This window comes from Leptonychotes weddellii, chromosome 11 (genome assembly GCF_054177405.1).
Source record: "Leptonychotes weddellii isolate Sample4059 chromosome 11, ASM5417740v2, whole genome shotgun sequence".
NCBI lineage: Eukaryota > Metazoa > Chordata > Mammalia > Carnivora > Phocidae > Leptonychotes > Leptonychotes weddellii.
This window is the reverse complement of record NC_138379.1, coordinates 90,422,134-90,442,310: the sequence shown is the minus strand read 5'-3', so window position 1 is coordinate 90,442,310 and position 20,177 is coordinate 90,422,134. Positions and strand designations below refer to the sequence as shown.

The following is a 20,177-nucleotide window of genomic DNA, read 5'->3' as shown; positions in this document are numbered from 1 at the left end:
TAAATAGTCATTCATAAATAAGTCTGTCTAGGGCACCTGGGTGGCTCAGTCAGTTAAGCATCTGCCTTCAGCTCAGGTCAGGATGGGATTGAGCCCCACATCAGGCTCCCTGCTCAGTGGGGAGTCTGCTTCTCTCCTCTGTCCCTCCGCCCACTTGTGTGCTCTCTCTCAAATATATAAATACAATCTTTTTTTTTTTTAAGATTTTATTTATTTATTTGACAGAAACAGCGAGAGAGGGAACAGAAGCAGGGGGAGTGGGAGGGGGAGAAGCAGGCTTCCCGCCAAGCAGGGAGCCCGATGCGGGGCTCGATCCCAGGACCCTGGGATCATGACCTGAGCCGAAGGCAGCCGCTTAACTAACTGAGCCACCCAGGCGTCCCCAATCTTTAAAAAAAAAAATAAAAAAATAAAGTCTGTGTTTTAGATAATAAAATGGTCCCCCTTACCGCGGTTCCACTTGGCTGTGGTCGGCCTCTGTCTGGAAGGAGATGAGCCTCCTGGCCTGCTCAGAAAGTCAGTAGTAACCCAAAGCCCCTGTCGTTCACTCCCTTCATCTTGTCACGGACGCATTTTGTCATCTCGCATCGTCCTCATCATAGGGTGAGTCCCGTCCCCGGAGATACCCCGAGAGGCCCCATTCACGTAGCTCTCATTACAGTATGTGGTTACAGCGTGCTGTTTGCTGAGTTCCTGCTGCGTATCTCTCATGGAGCCTAACGGGTGTGCAGGGTGGAGCAGGGTGGAGGAGGGTGTGCAGGGTGTGCAGGATGGAGCAGGGTGAGCAGGGTGTGCAGGGTGGAGCAGGGTGGAGGAGGGTGTGCAGGGTGTGCAGGGTGGAGGATGAGCAGGGTGAGCAGGGTGGAGGCGTGTGGAGCAGAGTGGGTGTGCAGGGTGGAGCAGGGTGTGCAGGGTAAAGCAGGGTGTGCAGGGTGGAGCAGGGTGTACAGGGTGAGCAGGGTGTGAAGGATGGAGCAGGGTGAGCAGGGTGTGCAGGGTGGAGAAGGGTGTGCGGGGTGAGCAGGGTGTGCAGGGTGGAGGAGGGTGTGCAGAGTGGAGGAGGGTGTGCAGGGTGAGCAGGGTGTGCAGGGTGAGCAGGGTGTGCAGGGTGGAGCAGGGTGTGCAGGGTGGAGCAGGGTGTGCAGGGTGGAGGAGGGTGTGCGGGGTGAGCAGGGTGTGCAGGGTGGAGCAGGGTGTGCAGGGTGGAGGAGGGTGAGCAGGGTGTGCAGGGTGAGCAGGGTGTGCAGGGTGGAGCAGGGTGTGCAGGGTGGAGCAGGGTGGAGCAGGGTGAGCAGGGTGTGCAGGGTGGAGCAGGTGGAGCAGGGTGTGCAGGGTGGAGCAGGGTGAGCAGGGTGGAGCAGGGTGAGCAGGGTGTGCAGGGTGGAGCAGGGTGTGCAGTGTGGAGCAGGGTGAGCAGGGTGTGCAGTGTGGAGCAGGGTGTCCAGGATGGAGGCGGGTGGAGCAGACAGCCCAGGGCGCAGCTGTGTCCGCAGCGTCTTCCCTGGGGAGCAGGCTGAGGGACTGAGGCTGGGGACTGAGGCTGGGAACTGAGGCTGGGGGACTGAGGCTGGGGACTGAGGCTGGGGGACTGAGGCTGGGGACTGAGGCTGGGGGACTGAGGCTGAGGACTGAGGCTGGGGGACTGAGGCTGGGGACTGAGGCTGGGATGACTGCGCATCTCCGAATTCTGTTTCTTTCATGAAAGAAGGTTTGGATCAAGTATTTACATGGACACATTTTACCACCTCTGTCTCGCCAGGAAGTGGTCATAGTGAGTGCTGCAAGAACGCCCATTGGATCCTTTCTAGGCAGCCTTGCCTCCCTGCCGGCCACTAAGCTCGGTTCCATTGCAATTCAGGGAGCCGTGGAAAAGGCAGGTCAGTCGCTACTTGGTTTTCTGGGTTTTTTGTTTTTTTTGAAGTAAGCTCTGTGCCCCACGTGGGGCTTGAATGTACTCTGCCGACTGAGCCAGCCAGGTGACCCGGTTGCTTTGCTTTTTGTGTAGAGGGGGGCAGTGATTCAGTGGAGCAAATACTTATTTTGCACTTACTGTATACATAACACTTAGAAACGCTCAGTGCCTGCCTTTCTAAATTCCCTTGTAAAGAAATCCTTGGACTACATTTAGGATGAAACTCAGAGCTGACAAGAAGAAGAAACAGTTCCTGCTGTGTAATATCATGTACCTTAGTAGGTAACCACTAATTATATTTAAATTGACTAAAATATGGAAATGCTTGTTTTGTTTTTGTAAAAATAGGGATTCCAAAAGAAGAAGTGAAGGAGGTGTACATGGGGAACGTTCTGCAAGGGGGTGAAGGACAAGCCCCAGCAAGGCAAGCAGCCCTGGGCGCAGGTACTGGGAATCCGTGTTTGCTTTTATACTTCAAATGTTTGGTGGAGCAGGGTGGAGGCCATTTCAGCTTAAATACAATGTTAAATGCATACTCTAATGGCAGGAGTGATGCTGTTGCAGGTTAGAGGTTTCACGTGCCCTGTTGTATGAATTTAAATTCTACAGGTGTGTTTGAAGGGTATCTTCGCTTTTTATTTTTTTAAAGATTTTATTTATTTATTTGACAGAGAGAGACACAGCGAGAGAGGGAACACAAGCAGGGGGAGTGGGAGAGGGAGAAGCAGGCTTCCCACCGAGCAGGGAGCCCGATGCGGGGCTCGATCCCAGGACCCCGGGGTCATGACCTGAGCCGAAGGCAGACGCTTAACGACTGAGCCACCCAGGCGTCCCGTATCTTCGCTTTTTAAAAGTAGGACTTGTTTGTATTGGTTTTAGGCTTACCTGTTTCTACTCCGTGCACCACTGTAAATAAAGTTTGTGCCTCAGGCATGAAAGCCATCATGATGGCCTCTCAGAGTCTTATGTGTGGGCATCAGGTAAGAAGCACCTTCTTTTCCATTTTATAACTCAAATAATACGCAGTGTTAAAAGACAGTACACTGGAAATCGAAGCGCATTTGTGCTTTCGAAGTGAGGTTCTTTCTCGTCAGTGTTGGTAGCTGGGTTGTTCCCGAGGCTCCGGAGTGTCTGGCTTTGCTTTATTCCAACTGAAGCGGGGGCTCAGATAGTAGCTTGAGTGTCTTGTGTTAGAAATTAGTTTTCAGCGAAGAGGTTTTGGTCTTCAGGTGACCTTTACTTGGTCTTATTCTGGGAGACTCAACACACGAAAAATGTTGTATTTGCCAGAATAAGGAGGGTTTTCATGGTGGATGAGCAGAAGGTGCTGACCTTGGGAATCCAGTCACTGACAGAGCCCGGACTTGAGGACGGATCTGTGGCTCCTCCGTAGCCCCGCTCCTTTGTTCAGTCGTGCTCTCTGCTGGCTGGGCTGGTTCCGTCTTGTCCTTACCTGAGCTCGCGCAGGAGGTGGCCGCTCAGCACGCCCAGGCTGTGGCGTGAGGAGAGCAGACCCGGGTCCACGGACCTGAGAGTTGGTCAGGTCCAAGCCCTTCCTTTCGCGCTTGAGACGAGTGGGTGGAGACATGGCCAACAAAGTTACATGGTTGAAATTAGAAAGCGGGTGTCTTTGTCCCCATCTAGTGCCTTCCGGCCTCTCGGGGCATGACACAGGAGGGCCTTCTGTGAGGTGACTGTGAACGATGGCTTACACGGTTAGTCTGCCATTGCTCTTGCCCCCCCGGCTTTGTTTCCAGTTGAAAGGCAAAGAGGAAAAAAGGATAGAGTGCTGTCGAGCTGACGTGTCCGATACTTTATTATAAGTAGTGTTCTGAGCTGAATAGCCATAGCGTGTTTTCCAGGCCCTTATTGAAAGGACACGTACGGTGTCTCCCCTTCTTCAGTATCTCACGCAGTGCGGCCAAGCGTAGCTCCGCTCGTGCATCTTGGTAAACCCTCCTCAATCCTTGAACGACGCCTCGGAGGGGGCGCAGTGTGGTGGTAAGAACAGCAAGTCTGCAGCCAGACGAGCGTGAATCCTCCTCCTGCCCCGCGAGCTGCGCACCTGCTCCGTGACGGTCGCTGGAGCCCCGTGGACAGAATGTTAAAAATCTCGTCATGGACAAATTGGTCTCTTAGTAAAATTACTAAGAGGAGAATTTGAGTCAGAAGATTTTCAGAGGATATTTTCAAATGCTTTCCATTAATGTGGTACCCAGTTGCACACTTTGCAAATGTTGGGAGCTCGCTCGTGCAGAGGGTAACACCAACACGGGGTGTCACTAAGCCCTTGTCGGAGCAGTGAGTGGAAATTGGGGGAGATTGTTTACATGCTGGAAAACTGAGGAGGAAAGTTTTGTCTCAGTGGGTTTATTGCGATTCTCCAGCAAATGCTGTGTGCACTACACTGAAATGCTTTCCGCTGGTATTATTTGTGCATGTGTACAATTACCTGACTTAAAGGAATACTAGGAGTAAATATTTTGAATTATCAAAGTATTTTGAAATATTTTGGAAAGTGGCCATTTTTATCTTGTATTGAAGAATAATTGATACTTTCTTTTCTGTCACTAATTATTGGCATCATCCTCAGGGAATATTTAGTATTTTAGGCTAACGGATTAGAACATACCTGAGAACTAATTGAGAATCTCTTGATTTCAGAACCAGAAAAATATTTAGGTTTCTTTGGTCTGGAACTTGTGTTTGTCTTTACTCCTGGTTAAAGGCTGTGGCTTTAATGCTTACATTAATGTTTTATATTAAACTATTTTTTTTAAATTAGCCCTTATATGCAAACAGATTTCTTTTGTTGGTTTGTACTGACAGGTGGATTAATATTCATTAGTAGATGGAACAAGGTTTCTGGCCTTGCAAGAAGCTGCGTTTGGTGAAGATGAAGATGGGCCCTGCAGATAAAGCTGTAGTTCAGGGCAGTGGCACTAATAAACGCCTGAGCCAGTAGCTGGGGAACAAAAAAGAAGGACGGGCGGCTTCCAAGAAGGCACAGGTGGTCAGGGAAGGTGCGACATGGCCATGTCTTGAGTAGTTTGAAAGGAAGTACCGGTGTTTCACAGGTTGGCGGGTGGGGCAGAGTGCGCAGGGGTGTGTGAGCACGAGGTCTGTGAAGACCTTGCAGCAGGTGCGGGTGACCTGACCCGAAAGGGAGAGAGAAGCCTTCGGGAAGAAGGGCCGAGGAGTCTCATTCTACCCAAGGTGACCAGGGTGCATGTCGACGCCTCCGGGGTGGAAGCGAGGATGCGTGTCCGAGGATCCCATAGAAGGTTATCACAGCCGTCTGGGAAAAGCTGATCAGGAGGATCTCAGTCCAAGAAGTAGGATTATTTCTGCGAACAGGTTGTCATCTTTTAGAAGACATGACATAAAGCAGTGTTGAGTGCAGTGAAGGGTTAGAAGAATTTCACAAGAGGGTCGGTCTTCCATGAAGGATCCTGGCATTCTTATAAATACCTGATTCTTAATTATCGTGACACATTTCAGACCGTTTCTTTTCATCCTGGTCAAAGTGGGTACTTCCTGTGTTCGCTGTGTAGCGGCCTAATGAAGTCCACGGAAACTTGTTTGTGGTTGCTGTGTGGTGCGTGTACTGGGTTGTAGGTCCTGTTTAAGTTGACATTGTTTTTGTTGCTGAGCAGGATGTGATGGTGGCAGGTGGGATGGAGAGCATGTCCAATGTTCCCTACGTCATGAACAGAGGGGCAACGCCATATGGTGGCGTCAAGCTTGAAGATTTGATTGTGAAAGATGGGCTAACTGATGTCTACAATAAAATCCATATGGTAATTCTTGATTTTTGTTTTTTTTTAAAGATTTTATTTATTTATTTGACAGCGAGAGAGACAGCGAGAGAGGGAACACAAGCAGGGGGAGTGGGAGAGGGAGAGGGAGAAGCAGGCTTCCCGCTGAGCAAGGAGCCCGATGCGGGGCTCGATCCCAGGACCCTGGGATCATGACCTGAGCTGAAGGCAGACGCTTAACGACTGAGCCAGCTAGGCGCCCCGGTAATTCTGGATTTTTAAGGAAAAATACCATTGAGTATACAATACTGTTTGATTTTTTAAAATTATGTGTATTTTAGTAACTGAAGGATGGGCTCTATAAATGTTGATTTCAGCCATTCATTTCAGGAAAATATTTCTTTGCTCCCTACATCAGTTTGACTCAGTTGTTGAATAAACTGCCCCACACTGGAATAGGTCGTTTTCTGGCTTCTGGTAATGGATTCCTTAACTATTTAATTATTTGCCTTTGAAATAGCAACTTCTGGGCTCATTGAAGTATCTAAAGATGAGACATGAGTGAAAAATGACCTAGTACAGAAAGAGGTGTATTTTAAGAAACTAAATTTAATGGCTAACCACTATTTTGTTATGCAAGTTAATAGATATTTTGTAAGTTATGCAAAGCAAATTCCTCGTTTAAGAATTCCAACTTTTATCAGGGGAACTGTGCTGAGAATACTGCGAAGAAGATGAACATTGCACGAGAAGAACAGGACACATACGCAATTAACTCCTACACCAGGAGTAAAGCAGCGTGGGAAGCAGGAAAATTTGGAAATGAAGTTATCCCTGTCACAATTACAGTAAAAGGTAGAGGGATGATATTCCAAAATAGATTTTTCACGGTTGCTAAAAAATTTTGCTTTAAATTCATTCATTTTTATCTTCGTTCAGCTGAGGACACAGATACTTTTGCTTATGGTTAATAGAGGGGAATGCTGCCAGCTTAGAGAGAATTTAATTCAACCCAATTTCATATCCGCTTCCAACTCAACTGCAAATGCCACTAAGAAGAATGTTTCCAATTTGAGAAATGTGTTTATTAGAAATCTTTCTAATATCAGTGACAGACGGTTTATTAGCCCTGGAGGTGAGGAAGGCCACACGGCAGCAAGCAGCAGCTCTGGGAGCTCCGGGCGCGCGACCTGGTGCTGAGTGCTGCGCGCTTTCGTCCCAGCTCCGTCTCTGGGGTCCCCCTGACGGCTCTCAGTCACAGAGCAGGGAGCTGTCCTCACCCACTCGGGCAGAACCCAAAGCGAAGACTGGTTGAATTGGCTTAGGTTCCATTTCCGCTGAGAAATGACGATGAGGCTCAGAATGGTAGAATTACTAGAGCTTGTCCACGCCTGCGGTCAGGAGAGTGGATGGGATCTAAAAAGGGGGAGAGGAGAGAATGGGATGTGGCCGAATCAAAGATTTAAACTGTGTTGAACTACTTAGTAAACTCTTTAAGTGACTAACAGAGATGATAGGTGGCGGATTCTCGCGTAGGGTTGACTCGGGATGGTGCAAGGTGTGCAGGCCCCGCACGGGAGGGACACTTGCTGTGTCTTACTCAGTGACTCACTGTTGTCCTGACTGGTGATGAAAGACTGTGTTGTAGGTAAACCAGATGTACTGGTGAAAGAAGATGAAGAATATAAACGTGTTGACTTTAGCAAAGTTCCAAAGCTGAAGACAGTTTTCCAGAAAGAAAACGGTTAGTATGAAGAAATGAAGCATGGCAAAAAGTGGAGGTAAACTTCATCTCTAGTCTTGGCACTGCCTCAGGATTTTAGAAAAGTAATTCTAGAAAACATCTAGATGTTATTTAACATTTTCAATAGGTCAGGCTCATGTGAAATTAACAAAGTATATTTATCCAAAAAAATATTTAAAATTGCGTAACAGCGAATACCTTCAATATAGAAATCCTAGGGAAGAGATTGTAGAATGAGTGTAGAATCCAGTTTTTCATATGTAATTCATTTTGAAAGCTTATTCTGAAATGAAAGGTGTTTATATGTTAAATACCGGTAAGATTCTTGAGGATGAAGTTGACAGCAGTGTTGTTCACTGTTTTATTTCCAGCGCCTGGCATGGAAGTAGTAACTACTGAATGCTACCATAAATGGGATTCCAGTGTTCTCAGATAATGCTTTTGAAATCCTTGAGGTGGTCCGTTCTGCTTTTAAAATTGGCAGATTTACTGGTGATGATAATCTAAAGTTTCCGCCTTTCCTGATTCAAATTTCTCAGTACCAACTATAGGGACGGATCAGTCTTTTTTAAAGCACCATATCACATTTGTATTGCAGAAGTGTATTTTTATGTTTTATATTTTTAGCTGCAGTACTATAGGGTCTTGGTTGCAATTTTTAGAAAAGCTTAACTGACATAGTTTACATACCGTAAGATTTAAAATGCACAGCTCCGCGATTTTTAAGTGTCCTTGACGTTAAACGTCAAGGGGTTGTGGAGCAGCAGCAGCAGGTTTGGACACAGTGCCGGGCCGCGGGAAGGGGCCCCACGGAGCTGGTGCCCAGCCTCGGAGGACTCGGAGGCCGCTGCCCCCGCCGCCGTCTCGCGGGGCGGCGCTGGCACCGAGTCGCGTTAGGGCTGCGGGGTGTACGGCCCGGGCGGTGCCCTGCGGGAGCGGGCGGACGTGGGGCAGCGGCGCGCGGGGCGGGGTGTGCCGCGACCCCGCGCGACCCCTGCCCCCCTCTTCCAGGCACAGTCACAGCCGCCAACGCGAGCTCGCTCAACGACGGCGCGGCCGCTGCGCTGCTCATGACCGCCGGCGCCGCCCGCAGGCTCAACGTGACGCCGCTGGCCCGAGTGGCAGGTAGGCCCGGCCCGCGCGGTTTCTTCCCGGCCCGCGCAGCCTGCCGCCGGGCTCCGGGCGCGGCTGGGGCCGGCGGCTTCCGTCCGCAGGCGGCAGCGAGGTTGAGATAGGCGCCCTTCAGTGACTCGCTGTAACTCACTCTGTACAAGAGTGAGCGTTAAGATGCTTTCCCGTCCTCTGATGGGCGGGAGAACAGAAGGTCCGTGTTCTGGCGCGAAGGGGCAACGTAACCGCGCAGCTCAAAAAGAATATGAAATTAGGGGTGTAGAACTAGGAAGTCTAGGTATTTTGGCATTTATCTATGTGACTTGTCATACCCTCGGTCTGCTCAAACATATTTTTAGCTGTAAAATCTGCCTTGTTAATGAGTTAAATATTTTGTTACTTTATAAAAAGGCTTCACGATTTCATCTTATTTTTTTTTTAAAAGATTTATTAGAATCACGAGCAGGGGGACAGGGACAAGCAGACTCCCCGCTGAGCACAGAGCCCACGCAATCCCACTACCTTGGGATGGTGACCTGAGCCGAAACCAAGTCAGATGCCTTACTAACCCCCCGAGCCATTCGGGCACCCCTTCATTTTTAGCTGGGATCTTGGGTTTCTTAACCTCAGCACTTCTGAGATTTTGCAGCAAGTCAGTCTTTGTTCCTGAGGCTACTCCGTGCAGTCGCCTCCTCAGCCTCTACCCCCGGATGCTGCAGGAAGCGGCGTCCTAGCTGCTGCATACCTAAATGACCTCTAGCTAATGCCAGTGTCCCTGGAGGCAGATATCCCCCAACCCCCTACTTAATGAAAGTCAGTGGCCTAGATGATGGCTCTAATTTTATAAAGCCTAGAATCTTAGAAAAGGAACAAATGCATTAACATATATTATTGGGGTTAGGAAGCTTGCAGTTTTGCATATTATATCTAATGACAGATGTGAGTCACTTGTAAAAAAGATTTTAATGACCTATTTTTTTTTAATAAAGCATTTGCTGATGCTGCTGTTGAACCTGTTGATTTTCCAGTTGCACCTGCATATGCTGTACCTAAGGTGAGAACCTGGTGAGGGAGCGGTACTCCACCATATCAGCGTCTGTTCTGCTGAGAGCAAAGCTGCAGGGTTTGGGTTTTAAATGTTATGCATCTGAGGAGGCCTAGAGATAGGAAGATTTGAAACCAAGCTATTTTTTTTTTTTTAAGATTTATTAGCATGAGCGGAGAGAGGGGCTCCCCAACTGAGTGGGGAGCCTACTGCGGGGCTCGATCCCAGGACCCCCAAGTCATGACCTGAGCTGAAGTCAGATGCTTAACCGACTGAGCCACCAAGGGGGCCCCCAAATCTTCCAACTTCTGAAAACAGTTTGAGCAACCCACACACTAGAGCTTCAGTGGAACAGACACAAACTATGTAATTATTTTTAAGTAGGATGCTCACTCACACCTGGTATGGTAACCACAAAGTGGGAGGTCGGCGTGGCAAAGAAAAAATAATAAAGGTACTGGTTCTAGAATTCAAATAATTCACTACTGGGAGAGGTCTCCATTCTGAAAGGGAATTGCTGGGAGCTGGTCTTACTCCAAGCTATCACTGTCTCTAAGGGAAGTTGCTAAGGGGTCACAGGAAGAGATGGTGCTGAAGGATCTCAGAAGATTCCAGCAAATACTCCTTTTCAGAAGGAGAGGGCTTCACCCTGGGAGGGAACTTCTGAGACCAGCACCCAGACTGAGCAGAAATCAGTGAGGATTATGGGAAGAAAGGATCAGAAACGATGGGGTGGCGGATCTCAGAAAGGAACAGAATGACACAGCTTCTGAAAGTGAATGCATCACGTTAGAGAGCGAGGGTGAGAAGCAGTTCTGGATTCTGAAGGTACAGCTCCAGTCCTGACCGCAGCTTGACTGAGCGCCAGGGCAGGGGCCCCATGGGTCTTGTGCGGGAGGAGCTGTACAGCCTGAAACGTGGAGCCTGCTGGAGGAAGAGAGGAAAGGGGAGGAAGAGTTTCCAATGAATTTTATTGTTGCTCACAACAACAACAACAATTTCTAAAGAAAAAGGACAGCAGAATTTTATAAAAATATAAGCATAACCATTATTTATTAGCACCATCACACCTTCCTGCACCGCTGATGAACTATTTAGATAATTTGCAGTGAAGATACAATAGCTAAGAATGTCTGTGCCCATATAACCCCAGAGCAGCTTTTATAAAGGAAAAACTATAGGAGATGCAGTGAAAAACAACTGTACTAATAGTAGAAACTAACAGACCTCTCTCACTTGACAGATCAATAGTCTACAACTGAGCGATGTAGTAAAGTAGATCGAAAGACTATCAAGTTACAACCCCCAAATAGAGAATATGTGTTCTTTTCAGGTATCCACAGAACGTTCAAGAAAATCTAGTTCTTTCTATTGCTGCAAAATAGAAATAATGCAAACAAAATTCTTTGCTTACAGTGCAGTGAGACATTAAAATCAGAAAATAAAAAAGCTCTTCCTCCTGAAAACTAAGAAACTCCATATTTAAGTATCTCTTGCATCAAGGGGAAATAAATAGCAACCCAAACTGCAGAATTCCAAGAAAATAATGAAAATAAGTTTTGACTGTTAATCGATCATTAAAAAATTTTAGGTTCTTAAAGATGCAGGACTGAAAAAAGAGGATATTACGATGTGGGAAGTGAACGAAGCCTTTAGTCTGGTTGTGCTAGCAAACATTAAAATGCTGGACCTCGATCCCCAGAAGGTGAACATCAATGGAGGAGCGGTTTCTCTGGGACATCCGATTGGGTAGGTGAAGTCAGATGACTCTGTCTAGGCTAATGGCAACATAACGGCCTTCGTAGTTTTGTCTAAATCTTAACCGCTTCGTGCTCATTCCTATTACTCCTGGTCGAACCGGTTTCCTTCCCATCTGTCCTTCGAAGGGCAAACACCATTTTTGATAGGATCTAACACTGAACACAGATCTGCCACAGGCAGTTGCCGGAAAACTAGTGGTGTTTTAAGATTAAAATCTATGCTCGGGCTTTAAAAAAAGCTGTAACCGTTTTTGAAACACGTCTCCCACATTGAAGGGAAGGAGTTAAATGCTCTAATAGACTTTTCAAGTGCATATGGAATGGAAACTTGGTTTGGTCAGGTATTCTGTAATTTATGTTAAAGAACACAAGTGCCTTCTTAATCCTAGGATGTCCGGAGCCAGGATTGTTGTTCACTTGGTTCAGGCCTTGAAGCAAGGGGAGTACGGTCTCGCCAGTATCTGCAATGGAGGAGGGGGAGCGTCTGCCCTGCTGATCCAGAAGCTGTAGGCAACGCGTATCGTCTAAAGCAACGATCGCAACAGTCCTACGTGGCCAGAAGGTCTGCCGCCCTCAGTGTGACTGACCGCCCTGGGTCAGCTTGTATGCTCAATCTGTTTCAGGTTCTGTTGTTTTTTCTAACATTTTTACAATAAGAGAACAAGATCAACTCTCAATCCCTTTGAAATTATCAATAAATGTTTTCTTCTGCTTTAAGTCTTTTGTAATCTTTAGTAGTTCAGAATAGTTTTTATCAAGCCATACTATTTGAAATACCAGTATGCCGCTGTTACTTAGGAGTAGAGGCTCCCGTTTTACAGAAGAAATCCTCATTTCTATTTTGAGGATTGTCCGAGGTCAAATGAACGTCATGATAGCTAACTGAGTGGAAGTGAGCACAGTGTTGCTGGAAACAGGATAGATCCGCGTGCTCGGGTCTAGAGGGGGTACAGTCTCTCCCAAGGTGAGCATGCAGGATTTGAGGGGGTAGCAGGTCTGAGAAAACCCAGGGGTTTGGCCTCTGGATTACTAACTACAGCAGCTGGGGCAGAGGGAGCTGCTCAGCTGAACGGATTTATCAGGTGCAGAGACTCTGTTCTTAAGCAGGAGAAAATGCAGCCCAAGTATTGGGAACTGCATTTCTTCTGGGAGGAGAGCAGCACACTGTGGGCAGGGGCTGTGTGCACCCACCTCAACGGTGGCTCCGCGAAGGGACGCTCCTTTTCCGGTTGAGACAGACAGCGGTGGGAGAGGGAAGGGGCAGAAAAGGTCACATATACACAATCTCCTGGCAAATGATTCTTGTGAATCCTCACCTAAGAAGGAGCAAAAAGACAATATAAGGAAAAAAATGTTAAGATTCAGACAGAATACTTAAAAAAAATATATCTGTATAGTAATCACAGCTAATATTTGTGGCTCACTATGTACTAAATCCTTTGATCCTCACAAGAACTCAAGAAGGTCGGTGCTATCATTTCCTCTCAGGTGCAGAGAAGGACACTGAGGCCCGGAGTAGGGAGACTGCAAGGTCTGGGGCCAAGCTGCCTGGTCAGGAGCTGAGCCGGCCTGATCCAAGCAGTCCCCGTTGCAGCTGTGCTCAGTGGGCCTCCGTCCTGACTCTGACAGGAGGGGCCAAGACCCACGAAGAAAAGAAAACCCAAACTCTATTAGAATACTTCACTGAAGACAAGCAGAAGTAACACTGCATCTCAAAGTCAGTGACAGAGGAAAGCCTGCTGACAGTTCGGGGAGAGGAAAAGAAAAATATAGAACCAGGAGTAAATGGTATTTCTTAAAAAGGAAAAAAAAAACCCACCAAAACAAAAAAACCACGTGGTACTCCCAAGGATTAATTATAATAGAAAAACGCTGAAGGCCTTATTTCATTAGCAAAATTAACAGAACCCTACTAAGATTCTGGAGAAAATATCTAGGTGGAAAAATAGGTAGCCTCAGTCCTTGTTTTAATAAATACTAGAAGACAAGTGACCAACATCTACATATTTTTAATGAAACAAAGATACTAGGAATTTCTGGGCATGCAAGAGCTTATAAAATATGCTCTACTATTTCCTCCAAAAATGACAAAGTTTATTATCAGCACATGGAAAGAATCAAAATTAAGAATTCAAGAATGTAAAATTTTTAATTTTCTTAATTTTTAAATTTAAAGTTTAAAAGGACTGGCTGGAGAGGCAGGGGAATGTAGTAAAATCAGGGTAAAAAAAATTACACGCGCTAACTAAAGGCAAATGCCAGTAGAATGTAAAATAAGTTCTACAATAAATTACTATAGAAGATAAAAGCTGAAAAACTCCATTATCAAGTAAAAAGAGAAGGTAGTATGTATCACAAATTACTAGTAGTCAAGGCAGAAACAGGACAAGAATGCTTTTATAAAGAAAAGATCATTAAAAATAAAGTTCTAGGGAACCTGAAGACAAAGAGGAAAAAGGAAGTGGTAGTTTTTACGGAGCAAAAGCATTTAGCACAGATCTAGGAGTGCACGGTGATCCTCCCCGGAGACCGGGGAGCCAGCAGACCCTACCCCTGACTTCTCCCTTGAACTCCTTACAGATACAAGTATCTTCTAAAAGTAGTTTGCATGTATGTCTGGTGCTCTTCCTTTTGTAGCTGCCACCCAAAGCCTGAGTCCCTGGGTAACCTGGCTTTGACAGGCAACAGGACTTGCACTCTTGGATTGCAAAGAACTGTAGCAAAGAAGCAATTAGCGGGTGCAGGAGCAACCCTCCTCCCCCCACCCCGGCTCCAGTGCAGAGGCTGCTGGCCACAAAGTCTGTTGTCTGCTTTCTCTTGGGAAAGGCCTAACGACATACCTTGTCAGCTGCTGCCGGACAGTCCCGCCTGCATCTAGGTGCTGACTGCAGTCCTCCCCTCCCAGACACTCGCGTCCTCGCACACCCTCAAGTGCTGGGAGCCACTGGAAAGCAACAAGCAGCAGAGGTGATCACAGAAGACTGAGAGACAACCAAGACTGGTCAGGCTGACTGAAGACGTTCGTCTCCCACACACAAGGTCAATGGGTAGAAACCACCTAAGTGAGTCAAGGAAGATGAAGAAACAGGGATTTGTGCTCAACAAAAGAACAAGATCAAATTTAACCAGACCTTAATGAAACAGAAGTGATTTGTCTGACAAGTAACAGCCATAAAGATGCTCACTGGGTTAGGAGAACAATATATAAACAAGGTGAGAATTTAAAAAAAGAAAATAGAAAAGTACCAAAGAGAAATCAGAGCTGAAGAATACAGTAACTGAACTGAAAACTTAAGAAGGAGTCAGACTTTCCCACGTGGAAGAAAGGATCCACGAAATCAGGACGGTGAATCTCATCCAATCAGAAAAGGAGACAGAGGAAGGGAACTTAAAGCACGTATGTGATAACATCAAGTGGACAAATATTTGCATTACTGGGGTCCCAGAAGGAGAAGACAGAAAGGGGCAGAGAGCTTATTCAAAGAAATAATGGCTGAACACTTCCCTAACCTGAGGAAGCAAACAGAAATCCAGATCTAGGGAGCCCAGAGAGTTCCAAAAAAGATGAATCCACCCAGCCCCACATTGAGACACATTATAATTAAACTGTCAAAAGCTAAAGCCAAGGAGAGAATCTTAGGAGCAGCAAGAGAAAAAATGACTTGTTACCTACAAGGGAAACCCCTTAAGACTAGTGTAGAGTTTTCAGCAAAGTCTGCAGGCCTGAAGAGAATGGCAGGATATATTCTAAGTGCTGAAAGGAAAAAAAAAAAATGCCAACCAATACTTTACCCAGCAAAGTTGTTCTTCAGGTTTGAATGGGAGTTTTCTGGACAAGCAAGAGCTGAAGCAGTTCATCACCACTAGGCCAGTCTCACAAGAAATGTTAAAGGGACTTCTTCAACCTGAAAGGAAAGGATGCTAATTAGTAACAAGGAGACATTTAAAAGTTCAAGTGTCCCTGGTAGAGACAAATACATGGTCAAACTCATAATACTCTAATGTTGTAATGGTGGTGGGCAAATTAAAACTCTAGTATGAAGGTTAAAAGACAAAAATATTAAAAATAAGTTTAACTACAAAAATTTTTAATGGGTGTTCAAGGTAACAATATAAATTGTGACATCAAAACCAGTGTGGTGGGGGAGTGTAAAAGTGTAGTTTTTGTATGCGTTTGAAGTTAGTTGTTACAGCTTAGACTGTTACAAGTATCTTATATATAGGCTCATGGTAACCACAAAACAAAAACCTATAGTAGATACACAAAAGATAAAGAGACAGGAATCTAAGGATGCCAACCACAAAAAATTATCGAATCACAAAGGAAGAGAGCAAGAGATGAAGAAGGAAACAAAGAAATTACAAAACAGCCAGAGAACAATTAACAAAACGGCCATACCTTTAAATAATAACTTTAAATACAAATGAACTAAATTCTCCAACCAAAAGACACAGAGTAGCTGTCTTGCTTATTTCTTGCTGCCTGCAAGAGATTCACTTCAGCTTCAAGGACACACTGACTCAAAGTGAAGGGTTGGAAAAAGACATTCCATGTATGGAGGCCAAAGGAAGCAGGGTAGCTGTATTTGCTTTGGACAAAACAGACTTTAAGACAAAAACTGTATAAGATATAAAGAAGTGGGGGGCAATCCAAGAGGAAGTTAAACAATTTTAAATATATACACACCCAACATAGGAGCACAATGCAAGAGTAGGAGACTTCAGTGTTCCACTTTCAACAATGGAGAGATCATCCAGACAATCAGTAAGGAAACACTGGACTTGAATCAACATGTCAGACCAGATGGACTTAGATATTTACAGAACATCCCATCCAACAACAGAAATACACATTCATCTCAAGGGCATATGGAATACCATCCAAGATAGATCACAGGTTAGGCCACAAAAGAAATCTTACTAATTTTAAGGTGTTTGAAATCATATCCAGTGACTTAACAGTGGTATAAAACTAGAAATCAATTATAAGAAGAAAAAGTGGAAAATTCACCACAAATGGAGGTTAAAAACATGCTACTGATAATCAATGGGTCCAAGAAGAAATCAAAAGAGAAATACACTTAAGTATGGACATGGGCACCTGGCTCGCTCAGTCAGCAGAGCACGTGACCCTTGATTTCCGGGTTGGGAGTTTGAGCCCCGTGTTGGGTACAGAGGTTACTTAAAAATCTTTTTTAAAAAAATGTGCACACAAGTGAAAATGGAAGTACAACATACCAGAACTTATGGGATGCAGCAAAAGCAATTCTAATAGGGATGTTCACAGTGATAAATGCTCACGTTATGAATCAAGAAAGATCTCAATCTCAAATAAACATACTAACTACACCTCGAGGAACTAGAAAAGGAAGAACAAACCAAGCCCTAAATTAATAAAAGAAGGAAATACAAAGATCAGAGTGGAAAGAAATGGAGACTAAAATGACAATAGAAAAGACCAATAGAGTTAAGAGCTGATTTTTTTTTTTTTTTAATTTAAAGGCAAAAACGGAAAAACCATTAGCTAGACTTAACCAAGAAAATAAGAGAATTTGCTTTGGCAGCACATATACTAAAATTGGAACAAAAATGAGAGAACTCAAAAGTATAAATGAAGGAGGAATCCTTACATGAATACTACACAAATACACAGGGTAATAAGAGATTACACTGAATTACCAACAAATTGGAAAACCCAGAAGAAATGGATACATTTCTAGAAAACATACAACCTACCAAGATTGAATCATGAAGAAACAGGATATCTGAACAAACCAATTAGTAGTAAGGACATTGAATTAGTAGTCAAAAACCTCACACAATGAAGTGTGTGATGAGACAGCTTCACTGGTTAATTCCATCAAACATTTAAACAGAAGAAGAGGGGGCGCCTGGGTGGCTTAGTCAGTGAAGTGTCTACCTTCAGCTTGGGTCATGATCCTGGGGTCCTGGGATTGAGCCCCACATGGGCTTCCCTGCTCAGCCGGGAGTTTGCTTCTCCCTCTCCCTCTAACCCTCACTTGTGCGTGCTCTCTAGTGCTCTCAAATAAATATAATCTAAAAAATAAACAGAAGAAGAGGGAACACTTCCAAAACCATTTTACGAGGACAGCATTACCCTGATACCAAAACTGGACAAAGACATTACAAGAAAGAAAATTACTGGCTAGTATCCCTGATGAACATAGCTACAAAAAGCCTAAACAAGGATTAGCAAACCAAATTCTACAGCACATTAATGTGATAACATCATTTAACAAAATGTAAAAATCATATGATCATCTCTATAGATGGAGAAAAAGCATTTGACAAAATAAGGTTGAAAAGCTGAAAGTTTTTCCCCTAAGATCAAGAACAAGACAACAATGCCCACTTTCACCAATAAACTGGAAGTCCTAGCCAAAGAATTAGGCAAGGAAAAGAAATAAAAAGCATCCAAATCAGAAAAGAAATAAAACTACCTCTATTTGCAGATGATGTAATACGATATATAGAACACCCTAAAGACTCGACAAAAAAAAAAATGTTAAAACTAATAAATGAATTTGGTAAAATTGTAGGACATAAGATCAGTATAAAAAAGTCAACTGCATTTATATACACTAACAATCTACTAACAGAGACGTTAAGTAAATAATCCCATTTACAATTTCATCAAAAAAAAGAATAAAGTTATCTAGTAATAAATTTAATCAGGGAGGTGAAAGACCTGTATACTGATACTATTAAGAACCAAATGGAAAGATACCTCATGCTGATGAAATTAAGAAGGAAGAATTAGTATTATTTAAATGTCCATACTGTTCTATGGATTCAGTGCAATCCTTATCAAAATTTCAATGACATTTTCCATGGAAATAGAATAAACAATTCTAAAATTTGTATGGAACTACAAAAGACCCTGAATAGCCAAAGCGATTTTGAGAGGAACAAAGCTGGAGGAATCACACTTCCTGATCTCAAAGTTATAGTAATCAAAACAGTATAATACTGGCATAAAAGACATGCAGATCAATAGAATAGAGGGCCTAGAAATAAATCTGTGCAACACATAATCATTTAATTTAGGACAAAGGAGCCAAAAATATAAAATGGGGAAGGACGGTTTCTTCAATAAATGGTATTGGGAAAACTGGACAGCTATATGCCAAAGAGTGAAACTAGACCCCTATCTTACCCCATATATAAAAATGAACTCAAATGGACTAAAAACTGAAATTTAAGATCTGAAACCATAAAGCTCTAGAAGAATACACAGGAAGTGACCTTCTTGACATGGACCTTGGCCATGGTTTTTTTGAATTTGATACCAAAATCAAAAGCAAATAAATGGGCCTTTATCAAACTAAAAAGCTTCTGCACAGCCAAAGAAACCATCAGCAAAAAGAAAAGACAATGTATAGAATGGGAGAGATTATCTACAAACCATCTATCTGATAAGTGGTTAATGTCAAAAAAACAAAACAAAACCTCACATAACTCAATAGCAAAAAACCAGACAATCGAACTAAAAATTGGGCAGAGGATAAGAATACACATTTCCCAAGGAAGAGCTATAAATGACCTGCAGGTCCATGAAAAGGTTACTCAACGTCAGCAGTCATCTGGAAAAGGCGAATCAAAATGACGACATACCACCTCACACCTATTAGAATGGCTGTCATCAAAAGCAGTGGCAAGAATGCAGAGAAAGGAGAACCCTCATGCCCTGTTGCTGGGAACATGCTGGTGCAGTCATTATGGAAAGCAGTATGAAGGGTCCTCAAACATTCAAGAAGAAAAATCAGAAAAAATATGACCCAGGCATCCTACTTGTGGATACGTGTGTGCATGTGTGTCTATACCCCAAGGAAATGAAAAGCAGTGAAAAGACACGTGGACTTCTCCACTGTGCCCTGCAGCTTCTCAGCACGATCCACAGCAGCTAAGATACAGGAACACCTAAGTGGCAGTCAATGAATGAACAAGAAGCGGTGGTAAATGTACGCAGTGGAGGATGATTCAGGCATGAGAAAGACATTCTGCATTTGCAACAACATGGGTGGATCTCGAGGGCATCATACCTAGTGAAATAAGACAGAGAAAGACAAATATTGCATGGTATCATTACTTATATATGGAATCTAAAGAAAAAAAAAAGAAAAAAGAAAAGTCAAATTCCTAGAAACAGAGTAGGGAAGTAGTTGCTAGGGGCTGAGGCCCAGAGAGTGGTGGTGAAGGAAATAGGGGGATTATAAAAGGGTACAAAATTTTAGCTCTAAGATATGAAATTTGAGGGTCTAATGTATCGTGTGGTGACTACAGTTGGAAATACTGTATTACAGAATTGAAATGTGCGGAGAGAGAACTCATACGTCACACACACAGCCAAGAAGAGGAGTATGTGAGGTGGTGGATGTTTATTAACTTGATGGGAGGAATCCTTCCATGACGTATTGTTTCCTCGATGTATTGTAGATCTACTCGTGATGTACACTTTAGATATCTTAACAACTGTAGTCATCAATCTTAATAAAGCTGAAAAAAATGCAGTAATGACAGCTATAGACTATGCCCTGAGCAATGATACCAAAACAATTGAGGCAAAAACTATGGCCAAGATAATAGTAACAGGAAAGTAAAGGTTTATGACAAATGTGTTAAAAGCAAATATAAAATTAAATATCAAACCTAGTATCTTTATAAACAGAATATTTGTTTTTAAGCATCCATGAAAGATTTACAGAAATATCAACTGATCTTTTTACCAGAATAAAAATAAATTTTAAGCAAAAAAATAAAAAAGATAACATGCTACTTTATTCTAAGTAATTAAATTATACAAGAAAATAATGAAACAAGAAAATGA

The 20,177-nt window shown here is 44.0% G+C and overlaps 1 protein-coding gene and 2 long non-coding RNA genes across 7 annotated transcripts in view; 1 reads left to right on the top strand and 2 right to left on the bottom strand.

Annotated features, from left to right (window-relative positions):
- The window catches only part of LOC145716333 (uncharacterized), a 4,976-nt gene extending 4,250 nt beyond the window's left edge, over positions 1–726 (bottom strand). The window contains exon 1 of the long non-coding RNA XR_014138953.1: positions 450–726. This is a non-coding gene — a long non-coding RNA (uncharacterized LOC145716333). The remainder of the gene's footprint in view (positions 1–449) is intronic.
- ACAT1 (acetyl-CoA acetyltransferase 1) overlaps positions 1–12,046 on the top strand; it is a 23,899-nt gene extending 11,853 nt beyond the window's left edge. Inside the window, exons 1-11 of one of the 5 annotated variants that reach the window (XM_081799548.1) lie at positions 585–603; positions 1,760–1,877; positions 2,261–2,356; positions 2,792–2,892; positions 5,569–5,712; positions 6,375–6,525; positions 7,307–7,414; positions 8,426–8,539; positions 9,514–9,578; positions 11,161–11,318; positions 11,719–12,046. In XM_081799548.1, coding sequence (XP_081655674.1) covers positions 2,293–2,356; positions 2,792–2,892; positions 5,569–5,712; positions 6,375–6,525; positions 7,307–7,414; positions 8,426–8,539; positions 9,514–9,578; positions 11,161–11,318; positions 11,719–11,839 — 1,026 coding nt within the window. In that variant the 5' untranslated portion in view covers positions 585–603; positions 1,760–1,877; positions 2,261–2,292 and the 3' untranslated portion in view covers positions 11,840–12,046. Of the gene's footprint in view, positions 1–584; positions 604–1,759; positions 1,878–2,260; positions 2,357–2,791; positions 2,893–5,568; positions 5,713–6,374; positions 6,526–7,306; positions 7,415–8,425; positions 8,540–9,513; positions 9,579–11,160; positions 11,319–11,718 lie in introns of those variants that run through there. The other 4 variants (XM_081799545.1, XM_081799544.1, XM_081799547.1 and 1 more) reach the window with 4 other exon arrangements.
- LOC145716330 (uncharacterized) lies at positions 9,574–20,177 on the bottom strand. Its single transcript, XR_014138947.1, has 3 exons — positions 14,170–20,177; positions 12,521–12,645; positions 9,574–10,493 (listed from the first exon to the last, which is right to left on the bottom strand). It is a non-coding gene; the product is annotated as an uncharacterized LOC145716330 (long non-coding RNA).